We start from the raw sequence: 12,286 nt of genomic DNA on the forward strand, positions 1-12,286 counted from the left end.
GATAACAAAAGAACGAAAAGTAAGGTCGATGTCAAAGGAACGTACGTAATATGCTATTGACCTCAGCAATGTTTATCACCCCAACACTTCCCGAACTTCTCCGGCTGCATCAGCGTTCTTGTCTCGATAGCGCGTTTCGTGACTAGAAAGCGTGGCCGCCACCTGCTGCATCCGAAACCACTGCTTCATGCGTGGTGGGCAACGATTTGGATTGAAATCACGCTCGCCGGGTTTCATAAGAATCAAAGAGGGGTAGCGGCTACCGACGCCCTCTATCTGTCCTCTATACTAATATTCCGAGTGTTTTAAGCAAAATAGTTGATGTCAGCGCAGCAATGAACACGTGCGATGCTGACCTGGCAGCACTTACCGAGACATGGTTAAATGCTCGTGAATTATGTGACGGCGAAATTTTTACCCATACCAAGCCTTCCGGTGTCTATCTTTGTGACAGGGCTGGAAGAGAAGGGGGAGGGACATTGCTCACCGTTTCTGCCAGTCTGACATCATTCCACACTAATATCACCATGTAATGTCGAATGCGTCTGGTGCGGTGTCATCTTGAACAATAAAACACACATAATCGTGTGTGTTACCATCCACCTCATGCAGCCATTTCATTGGTCAATAAATTTCATGACCCCATTAACTCTGCCCTGATTCGATACACATCATCTCTAGTAACTCTTCTAGGCGACTTTAACTACGAAGCAGTAAACTGGACATCGGCACCATCATGTTGCACACCATATTCTTCGCTTTGTCTCGAGCGTTCCTTGATACTTGCTCTGTTTCCAATTTTACTCAAATCGCTAATGCTCCACAACGCGTTGTCGCCAGTTCTGCAAACATTCTCGACTTAATTTGTACCACTGTCCCCGATATGGTAGGCACGGTAACTTTCGTGCCTGGACTAAGCGATCATTCTTTACTTTGAATGTCATCCGTGCTTTATTACGTCGCCAGCTACGCAAAAAAGGGACGGTTATGTTTGAATACAACAAGGCTGACTTTGAAAGAATCAATAGTGAACTTTCGCTTTTCATGTTAACTACCTTCATTGTTTTGAATAGTGTTTCCTGGAGAAGTGGCACCTGTTTGAAAGCCTAATTTTAAATCTAACAAAAGCCTACAATCTCCAAGAAATAATAAAATGCACCATCAGGTAACTCATATTTAAACCGGCTTTCTAACAGAAAAACAGGCTTATTTAGGACTACCAAATTTCGGCGAACTGAGGAGCGTTGGCATGCATACACTATCGCATCTAACATCTACACTGAAGCTGTCCCTAGTGCGAAATCTGATTTCATGAAAAACAAGCTGTCTAAATGCTTATTAGAAATTCTCGAAAATTTTGGAAGATTTTAACGAATACCCACCGCGACAATTAGATCTCTTTGGTAGGCCACATTGGCTTACGTGTGGTTAGTATGGAGTGCACATCCATTTTGAATCCCGTATTTAGTCTGAATTTTTCATCCCCAATAAATATTTACCATCACATCGTTTCTCCGAATTCTTCAGTACGCAGCCAATAGTAATAGATTTTCTAAAGCTCTTTGGCACACTGAAACCTTCATGTTCCTGTGCTGTTTAGTGTATAAATGAAAGATTCCTAAAGAAACATAGATGAATTCCTCAATTTTTCTTACTAAAGTATTTCGACAGTCATTAAATACTGCTATTATTCTCGAGGGTTGAAAGCCGGCGGAGGTGATTCTACTTCTAAGTAAGGTATTAAGCAATCACCCCTTAATTAACTCAGTATTTTTCTGACCAGAATGCTTCGCAAAATGTTTGAACAGGTCATCTACTTACACCTTGCTAGCTTCTTTGTTTCGAGCTCTTTTAATCTGGCAAAACATGGATTTATAAAATCGAACTCTTGCGAGCCTCACCCCTTGAGTTTTACTCATTCTATGCTAATTCTTATCGAGAATCGTTCTTTAGCTGATTGCATCTTCCTAGATTTCTCTAAGGCATTTGGGAAAATTAATCGTTTCTTGTTCTTCTTAAACTTAGGTACCCAAATATTGACGTAAATCTTCTCAGCTGGATAGAATTCTTTCTTAAGGAATTGTCGCAGTACGTGTTCCCTAACAATAGCGATTCATTGTTAACATCTGCCACTTCAGGCGTGATACAGAGTCCCGTCTTGGGCCCTGTTCTCTTCTTAGTTTATATTAACAACCTTGCTAATTTCATGGCTTCCCCTAGCCATTTATTCACCGACGATTTTGTTATCTATCGCAAAATATCTGACCTTACCGATGTTTTTGCTCTACAGATTGACCCGTATAGTATAGTTAATGGTGCATTACATGGGCCATTAATGTAAATGTTAAAAAAACATGTAAAGTTATGGCAGTATCACGCACTAATATCCATACTCCGGCTTGCTATGAATTAAATAGCATTCCTTTAGATCCCTCAACCCTTTACAAATCTTAGGTGTTCACATAAGCAATGATCTTAGCTGGAAGCATCATGTCAATTATATAATGAACAACAGTTATCGCACGCTTGGTTTCTGGTAAAATCACTTCTTTCTGCTAAAGTGGCTATGTGCGGGAGGTTAAACCGTTCAAAATGAGAATATGCCTCTGCAATTTGGGACACCGCTTTCAGGAACTTAACATCCTCACTTGAGAAGGTCCAGAATAATTCGGCGCATTTCATTCTTTCCAATTACAACAGTACTAACAGCATAACTCTAATGAAAACGACCTTATCATTTTTGTCTCTTGAGCTCCGTAGCAAAGTATCTCGCCTTAGCCTTTTTCACAAAATTTATCATCATGAGAAATTGAAGCATGCTTTTTTTTCGCAACCATTTTATCGCTCATCCCACATCGACCATCCTTTCAAAGGAAACGTCATCAGTTCTAAAAACAATGCCCTTTTTGCATTATTTTCTGCCCCGTACGTCGAATAGAACGGACTCCCCTTCCACCCATAGCATCAATATCAGATCCCGACTCACTTGTTCATCTCTCGTGCAATACCTTGATGCTGATCCCTAACAAATTATTACTTTTTTATTTTTGCAGAGAGTTATCGGTTTTTAATGTGTTATATTCTGTGTATAGGTTGCCCAACTTGTGATTGCTTGTTGAGCTACTGTATGACGTTGTTGCTTATCGCCGTTTATTCTCTTTATCAATGGCTTCTACTTTAATTTATATTTGAATCTTTATTTTTCTCTCGTAGTTGGCTTTACGAATTGCCTTTTGTTTCAGTAGTCTTAATTATGTTCGTAAATGTTTCTCTGTATGTTAGGTACCACCCCCCCTCTTTAATGCGCATGCGCTTGAGAGTAATAAAATGAAATGAAATGAAGTAGAGATTCAATCCAGGCCGTAGTGGAGGACTCCGAAAATTTTGACCACCGGGTTTCTTTAACGTGCGCCTAAATCTATGTACACGGGTGTTTTCGCATTGCGCCCCCATCGAAATGCGGCCGCCGTGGTCGAGATTCAATCCCGCGACCTCGTGCTCAGCAGCCCAACACCATAGCCACTGAGTAACCACGGCGGGTGAAATAAAATGAAAAATGACAAAAAATGACTCTCAAGGCATCAAATCCCCTTCCACAGTGCGATAAACTGGTCAGAATGGCAAAATAAAAGAAATCAGTGAAATTAAAGCTGGACTAAGATGGTTCAGCGTGTTTTACACTGCAATTATTAAACAGGAGCTTCGAAGAAATGCAATTAATACTAATACTCATACTCAAATGAAGAAATGGTGGAAAAGCACAGAAGCAATTCATTTCCACATCAAAAGCGGCCTAATTATAGATATTGCAATTCAAACCGGTTAATCTAAACTGGTTAACCTTCCTGCCTTTCCTTCTCCATTTTTTCCTTCCTTCCTTCCTTAAAGTCAAAAGTTCACCGACAAACGATGCTTTCTATGTACATGAGTCAGCATTTTACATAATAATGGTCATTTCACATTAATCTGTAGGGTAGTGCTATATTACGGCCACTTTACAGAGGGCCCCGCCATCTCTCGCGGGGATTGTACAGGCTCGCTCAGCAACGAATACAAAAAAATACACTTGTTTGCCTCCTAACGTCTATAGAAAGTGATTAGCGTCCCGTTGCTTTAGGACATGGATTCAGTTCCCATTAGGACAACAAGCACGATCTGGCTGAGTGTGTCTCAATTTTGGAATAAACACTGTGTGAATGCGAAAATTCTTTGCAAATTGCGCAAAACCTCGCCGTAACACGCTTACGTTGAATGGAGTCAGCGGCTGTTTGAAGCAAAATTGCGTTCGTTTGCCGCAGTTATTGATGGGGCATCACGATTTCCTACCGTAAAACGCATATTCGCAATGTCATATGTGGGAAACGAAATGAAAGACGGTCGATCTTTAAATTTCTGAAAAATAAACTTTAATTAATAATGTTAAATAATTTAAAACACACAAAACAAAAAAAGGATAAACCAAACCCACATTTTCGAATTTCTTTTCTAAATGGTATCTTTTACCCATCATACAAAGCAAAGTTTTATAGTGGACAGAGTAGTGCGACACTGAATCAGAAGACACACTAATCAAGAAAGCTATCAAGGTCAGCAGACATAAAATGTGTGATGATTATCATAAACAAAATTTATTTACATTGGCGCAGGAGCAGTGCACACATAAAATACATCAATCTCATATACAGTGAAATGACAAGTTTTTGTCCAATAGTTAAGCATTCTTGTCTGTGTTTCATAACTCACAGAACGCCGACATCGAGAGCGAAGGGAATGAAATGCCAACGCCAGTGGTAAGCAAAATGGGAACGAACGTTGATTTTGAATTACGTTTGAAAAATTAATTTGAAAAACAGACGAAATATTTTAGTTTATTATGACTGTTATTTATAACTCGTATCTAAGTATCCCATGTTTATCACAATTAGGTGAGGCCTTCGCTGAAGCAATACTGTAGCGCGCAAGTGAATCATGAAATATAAATATTGCATGCGGACAAGGGGAGTTGCATGAGAAATAAGATCGCATTTTGCGTCACATAAACATGGTATCATAACACATTAGAATAGCGGCGACATATTTGGCCGTATTTTTCATCTCTAGACACAACCTACGGGAAGGACACGCCCACCAGCTCGGGAAGTACACGCTCCGGTAAGAAGTAACAGTCCATGCTTAGAGCTCACGATCATTTTACGAGCAGAACAATAGTTTTTGTTTAGGTTTGGCGCGTCGGGAAACACATATACTACGTGGCTAATGTTTCAAAATGCTAATCAACTTCCGAAATTACGCTCATATGCGGCTTACAATATTTCCGATAAAGCAGGGCGCGTCAGAGAAAACACGAATAGAATAGGAGATTTAGGATTGCTTGTCTGTCGAAACACAGCTGGACGGATTTAGTACCGTTTATATATAACCCATGAAAGGTACAGCGCAAATGCTTGCTTAAGTTCTCTTAAAATATTGATTGTACTTCCCTGCTAGCACCACAGGTCGCGACAAAAAACCTTCCAAACTACTTTTGCGAAACCGAAGAAATTTCTCTACGGGTGAACTAAACACAGCGGTAAACTAATGCAAGAAAGTTTAACTTACAAGCGTACAACATTGCCACAGACAACCACTTTAATTTAGACACTACCTCCTTTGACAACGATGCTCCGCGTAACACGTTCCGTTAGCAATGGTAAATGAATGCTTTTTCTACGTTAGCAACGCCTCTGTCTAATTATCGACTTTTGTAAATGCTATAAAACCCCCTAGATAACGTCTCACATTTTTTCCATCATCACCTTGTCGTGATTACAATCTTCCGTGACCATGGCAGGTCCGTGCACCTGTGGGAAGCCAGAAATTAAAAAAAAATCCCCTGCTGCTCTCCGGGCTTTTCCGGTCGCTCCACACTTCGTGACGTAACCTGGGTAAGGGCTGCCGATTGGTCGGCCGACGAGGGACGATAGTGCCAACGTGAGGAGAGTACCAACTGTGTTCTGGAAAGGGACGGTGGATTGCCCATCGTGTTTGACTTAACATTTTATCAAGCTTCGATTTTAACCGGCGTCGCTCGGAGTGTGAGCAGTGGATGAACAGTGGATGATTCTTTCTTCGGGCGTGTGGATGCGAGTTGTAGCTTTCGCTGTGTTGGATGAAGCTTTTGAGAGGGCGCTGTGGAGAGGGGAGAGCACCGGTGGGGAGAGAATCAGCGACCGCAGGCGATAAACCGCGGTGGCCGCGTACTCGTTCATCAAACGACAGTAACTTTGCCACTACTGCATCACTTCAAAAAATTGTCGTGGCTGTATGTTCGTGGTAAGAGAGAGTACGCAGGTGCCACTGTGCAACACATCTTCGAGCTGAGAGTGACAAAGGGGTCCACTTAGCTGTTCCGGTTTCTTTTTATGCATGTGAAAATAAAACAGCACAAGCGAAAAAAACACGAGAAAATGTAAGAAGTAGAGAAGCTTGAAAAACAACATATCCTAAACATTGAAGACACCTATAGTGAATAAAATGGGTCTTACAGAAAATCAAAGTTACTTGCTTACTTGATACAAGGAAAATACTTGTTTAAGAGAGGTACGCATACCAGCAGGCATCGGTACGGCATGTACGGCATGTAACCGCATTTACCGCAGGTAGTGCATGTATATATAAAGCAAAAGCACAACCACAAAATATTTTGTGCAATACCAGGAACTAGATGCTAACCTAAAACAAGGACCACTGCGCAAGGAACACGAAAATAGAGTGAGGAAAAAAGAAAAATTAAATCAGAAAGAAAAGCACAGGAACAAAGACGTCTACGACGAATGAAGAAGCGAATTCTACATGTCTACTTTAAAACAGTGTTGCAGTTTTGCTAGGAAATACTAATGACTTAGAGCAGATAAGATTTTTTTTGGTAACATATTCTATTATAAGCGTGAGAAAGAGGGGTTCGTGATTCAAGAAATTAGTACGCACAAGAGAGGGCTGCACTGTACATGATTGGTCAAGGCAGGGGAAGATACCATAGGCGGGCCTGATGTCTTATGCGCTGAAAGACGACCTGCAGTGATAAAGCTTGTTAAAATGGGAAAGAATCCCTATCAGGCTTCGATTTACTAGAGAGGGGAGATTTAGAGATATTTCAATGTTACCTATGCCAGACGTTAGTGAGTAAATTTTCGTAAAAAACGGAAACTTGGTGACTACGTAATTAAAGAAAATTTTCAAAATTGGATAGTTATAATGCATGAGCTGCAGAAAGCACACATTGGTCTGGTGATTGCCATTATTTCTCGACACCATTTAGGAAAGGCTTTGAGGACAGGGTTCAATTGCATTTAAACAACCCCTGCATTTAGTCGCCTCCAAAGAGTGCATTCCCTAACATTCTATTGTGAAAGCTTTGTGCTGTGGTAGAAAAAAATTATTTCACTGCATCGAATCATCTCATTGGGGATGGTATGCGAAATAGGCTTAAAATTATTTCATTGGAAGGCACTTCCCGTAGTTACATTTTAGAAGTTCAGATTTATTCTGTATATCATTGATATGGGTTAGTTAGATGCCCATGACTGACTGATTAATGGGGTTTAAACCAAGTAGAAATAAACGATGGCGAGAACAGGAGATGATTGTTAGGACTGTATGATCTAACTACGACAATACGACTCGTAAAGGTAGAGTTCTTATATAATCTAAACCTTCTGCGAATGTCCTTTATTAACACGATATTTATATATCGTATGTAGGCTATGAGAAACGCACAATCCTATAAAATAAAATAAAATATGCCATCAAGAAGCTACCTATATCCTCACATATGACATCGATGATACTTCGCACAAAGAACATGCCCCATTTTTTCCGTAGGATGAATTGACTTATCAATCTCATCAGAGTTTGAAACTCACATATATAACAATAAAAAGCAAGAACATGCTGGCCTATTTTTCCCAACTCACACAGAGAGAAGATAACGACATCGAAAGAAATGGCAGACCAACGCCAGTGGTAAGCAAAGTGGCAACGAATGCCAATACTTCATATCTGCATACACTGATTCCACAAACATTTGTTAACTTCTTTCATCTCTTCATTGTCAGACTAGAGATGGAGTAGCTGTGTCACGCAAGAGTAATAAATCCACTTCTTCCTATTTTTCTATCAAGAATGGAGCTAAAAGTATGAATGACTTTATTATCGTTGTTATCTCTGTGTAAAAAGGTACGCCTAGTCACTGTTAAAACAATTACTGAAGGTCTTCGCTGTAATACAGATAACATATGGTCGGCCACATCACAAAAGGCTGCGAAAAATACAGGTGTATTTCGTGACACTCAAGCATGAGGTCATGAATACGGATGACACTCACACATTTCGCCATATTTTTGGGACCCCCAGACACAACCGACCGGAAAGACGCGACTGCCTGCTGAGGATGCGTTGGTACCGGTAAGCCTAACCAGTTATAGTGAAGCACAAGAGTGTTGTCGCAGAAAGGCGTAAATGCCGCGATCTAGCAGACGAATGAGGTTACATGGCCTTCTTAATAATATGCTAATTACCATTATGAATCCAGTGATCTTGCCGTTTGGAGCATCTCGGAGGAACGATAAGACATCTGAAAGCCGCTGAAACTAATGGAATGACTATACGTCTTTATTATTCAATTAGAACATTCTTCAGCTATTTGGATTACAGTACAGAGCTAAGAGAAATATAAGATCAATGCTCATGTTTTTTCCTCAGAAGATTATTCTTCCTTGCTGCCTCCTGTAGAAAAACATGGAAATTTTGCCCATATTCAAGTCTGGGCCGCTCATGGTACTTAAGCCAAAACAAGTAACTAATACAAGAAGCCTAACGCAAACTATGTGGTGGTGAGCGTAAAAAGTGCCTTATATATGGTATCGATGCAAGAGCATATGCACATTAGAAAAGGGAGCAATCGACATGATTCGCAGTACAATCTACCACATACACACATCTGCTATTCATTTTGACAGCCACGAAATGGGTCATTTGTTCATAAACCCGGAAGACCGAAGCCGGGGGTAAGTCCAGAAATTCTAATCATAATTTTTGTCTTGGTTCTTTAGTTTTGTAGGGAGTCGTTTCATACATCAACAAAAGGGTTAATCTTGACTCCTAATCTCCTTGACTCCTTGACTAATCTTGAGTGCATGGAAGCAAGCGCACCCACATCAATAAATGTAACCACAAATAGTCACAGTTGTGTAAACGCAGGCGCAGGCAGCCTCACGAGCTACAACATTCATGCTCTATGTCTGCAACCTGAACACGAAACCAGTAGAGCGATCGTTATGCAGACCACCTAATTCTGTACACTGAATGATCGCGGGTAATGCCGAAGCTTTTGCTTTTATAAATGCGTATTTTCGTCTCCTGGTTTGTCCGGAACGAGCGGCCTGTTGCTGCTACTGCTGTAAGACTGTAGATATGCGCAAATCAAGTTGATAACCTATTTACCCTGCCGTAATTTATTTGATATTGTTGGCCTCACTGAATCAGCGGAGGGGACTTCTGCTGTCGGATCTCTTGATGCTGTTTATATTCTTCAGATCACTTTGCGAGATGGCCTGCTGCCATTGACAATAATAGGATCGCGAAGCGTTTAGGTGCCGAACGGACCATTACATAGGTGTAATAAGAAGTTGCAACTTCGCTTCTTGTATTAGCGGCGTATACACCTTCTTTCAGTGATGACGCTGAGCAGTGGACACATGGCGTGAGCTTTTCGAAATAGTTTGTAACTGTGTCCTGCTCATCCATGAATTCCTCGATGACTCCTTCGGACCCTATGCGGTTCATGTTGAACATGCTGTACATTAGGTCGGAACGGATTTTTTATCATGCTTTCACTGAGGGTGGTGTTTTGTGCGAACATTGCAAAGCCCAGCCTGTCGTCTGTGAAAAGGGGCCACTGGGCCCCATGAAGCAAAACTAGTGCCCTCTGTGAATGCCTTTTGAATACACAATCTTCGCACTCTGTCTGTCAGTTTCGCTTTGCCCGGTCAGTGGAGATAGTGAATTGGCTTCTAAACGTACCCCAACCAGCCTAGTTTTGGACACTCCGCATAACGTTCCCGCTTTTTAGTGTGGAAGCGCAAACCTCTCCACGAAATCTCATGTGTAAGGAAAGGGGAAAGGTTCAAGACCAATTTTACTTTCTTGTTAGAATACTTGTTTATTTTGATAACAAAAGAACGAAAAGAAAGGTCGATGTCAAAGGAACGTAGGTAATATAATATTGACCTCAGCAATGTTTATCACCCCAACACTTCTCGAACTTCTCCGGCCGCATCAGCGTTCTATTCTTGATAGCGCGTCTCATGCCTTGAAAGCGTGGCCGCCGCCTGCTGCATCCGAAACCACTGCTTCATGCGCGGTGGGCAACGATTTGGATTGAAATCACGCTTGTCGGGTTTCATAAGAATCAGAGAGGGGTAGCGGCTATCAACGACTCTATCTGTCCTCTACACTAATATTCCGAGCGTTTTAAGCAAAATAGTTGATGTCAGGGCAGCAATGAACACGTGCGATGCTGACCTGGTAGCGCTTACCGAGACATGGTTAAATGCTCGTGTGTTATGTGACGGCGAAATTTTTACCGATACCAAGCCTTCCAGTGTCTATCGTTGTGACAGGGCTGGAAGACAAGGGGGAGGGACACTGCTCACCGTTTCTTCGAGTCTGACATCATTCCACACTAATATCGTCATGAAATGTGGAATCCGTCTGGTGCGGTGTCATCTTGAACAACAAAACGCACATAATCGGTCGTGTTTCTGTCCACCTCATACAGCCATTTCGTTGGTAAATAAATTTCATGAAACCATTAACTTTCCCTGATTCGATACATATCATCTCCAGTAACTCTTCTAGGCGACTTTAATTACCAGGCAGTAAACTGGCCATTAGTACCATCCTGTTGCACACCATATTCTTCGCTTTGGCCCGAGCGTTCCTTGATTTCTCTCTCTGTTCAATTTTACTCAAATTGTTAGTGCTCCAAAACGCGTTGTCGGCAGTTCTGCAAACCTTCTTTACTTAATTGTGACCACTAGCCTTGATATGGTAGGCACGGTAACTTTCGTGCCTGGACTAAGCGATCACTCTTTACTTTCAATGTCATCTGTGCTTCATTACGTACCCAGCTACGAAAAAAAAATGAAAGGTTATGTTTGACTACAACAAGGCAGACTTTGAAAGCATCAATAGCGAACTTTCGGTTTTTCTTGTTAACTACCTTCATGGTTTTGAATAGTGTTTCCTGGAGAAGTGGGACCTGTTTGCAAACCTAAATTTAAATCTTACAAAAGCCTACACTTTCAAAGAAATAATGAAACGCGCCATGGTTAAACTTATACTTTAGGCGGTCTTCCTACAAGAAAAATTTCTTATTTAGGGCTTCCAAATTGCGGCAAACTGAGGAGCGTAGGCATGCGTACACTATCGCATCTAGTATCTACACTGAAGCTGTCGTTTGTGCGAAATCTGCATGAAAAACACACTGCCTACAATGCTTATCAGTAATTTTCCAAAATTTTCTAACGTTGTAACTAATAGCCACCGCGACGATTAGATCTCTTTGGTAGGCCAGAATGGCTTACGTGTGCCTAGTAAAGAGTGCACATCCATTTTTAATCATGAATTTATTCTGAATTTTTCCTCCCCAAGAAATATTTCATTACCATCACATCCTTTCTCCGAATTCTTCAGTACGCAGCCAAAAGTAATAGATCTTCTAAAGGTCATTGACACACTGAAACCTTCATATAACGGTGATGTTTACTGTATAAATGCAAGATTTCTCAAAAAAACAATGATGAATTCCTGTATTTTTCTTACCGAAATATTTCGACAATCATTAAATACCAGTATTTTTCCCGAGCATTGAAAGCAGGCGAAAGTGAGTCTACTTCATATGTAAGGTATTAAGCAATAACCACTTAATTACCACAGCCTTTCTCTCACCAGATTACTTCGCAAATTTCTTGAACATGCCATATACTTACACCTTGTTAGCTTCCTTGTTTTGAACTATTTAAATTTGGGACAACATGGATTTATAAAGTTGAACTCTTGCGAGCGTCACACCTTGAGTTTACTTATTGCATGCTAATTCTTATTGACAATCACTCTTTAGTGGAGCACATCTTCCTAGATTTTTCTAAAGCATTTGACAAAATTATTCATTGTCTTGTTCTTCTGAAACTCAGGTACCGAAACACTGACGTGAATTTTCTCAGCTGGATAGCATTTTTTTCTTAAG

At 40.9% G+C, this 12,286-nt stretch overlaps 1 protein-coding gene across 1 annotated transcript in view; it reads left to right on the plus strand.

Moving 5' to 3' along the window:
• LOC139050135 (mucin-4-like) overlaps window positions 1–12,286 on the plus strand; it is a 187,511-nt gene that overhangs the window by 73,402 nt on the left and 101,823 nt on the right. The window contains exons 39-42 of the mRNA XM_070526349.1: window positions 4,746–4,790; window positions 5,101–5,151; window positions 7,957–8,001; window positions 8,392–8,442. Coding sequence (XP_070382450.1) covers window positions 4,746–4,790; window positions 5,101–5,151; window positions 7,957–8,001; window positions 8,392–8,442 — 192 coding nt within the window. The remainder of the gene's footprint in view (window positions 1–4,745; window positions 4,791–5,100; window positions 5,152–7,956; window positions 8,002–8,391; window positions 8,443–12,286) is intronic.

Source organism: Dermacentor albipictus, chromosome 9 (genome assembly GCF_038994185.2).
Source record: "Dermacentor albipictus isolate Rhodes 1998 colony chromosome 9, USDA_Dalb.pri_finalv2, whole genome shotgun sequence".
NCBI lineage: Eukaryota > Metazoa > Arthropoda > Arachnida > Ixodida > Ixodidae > Dermacentor > Dermacentor albipictus.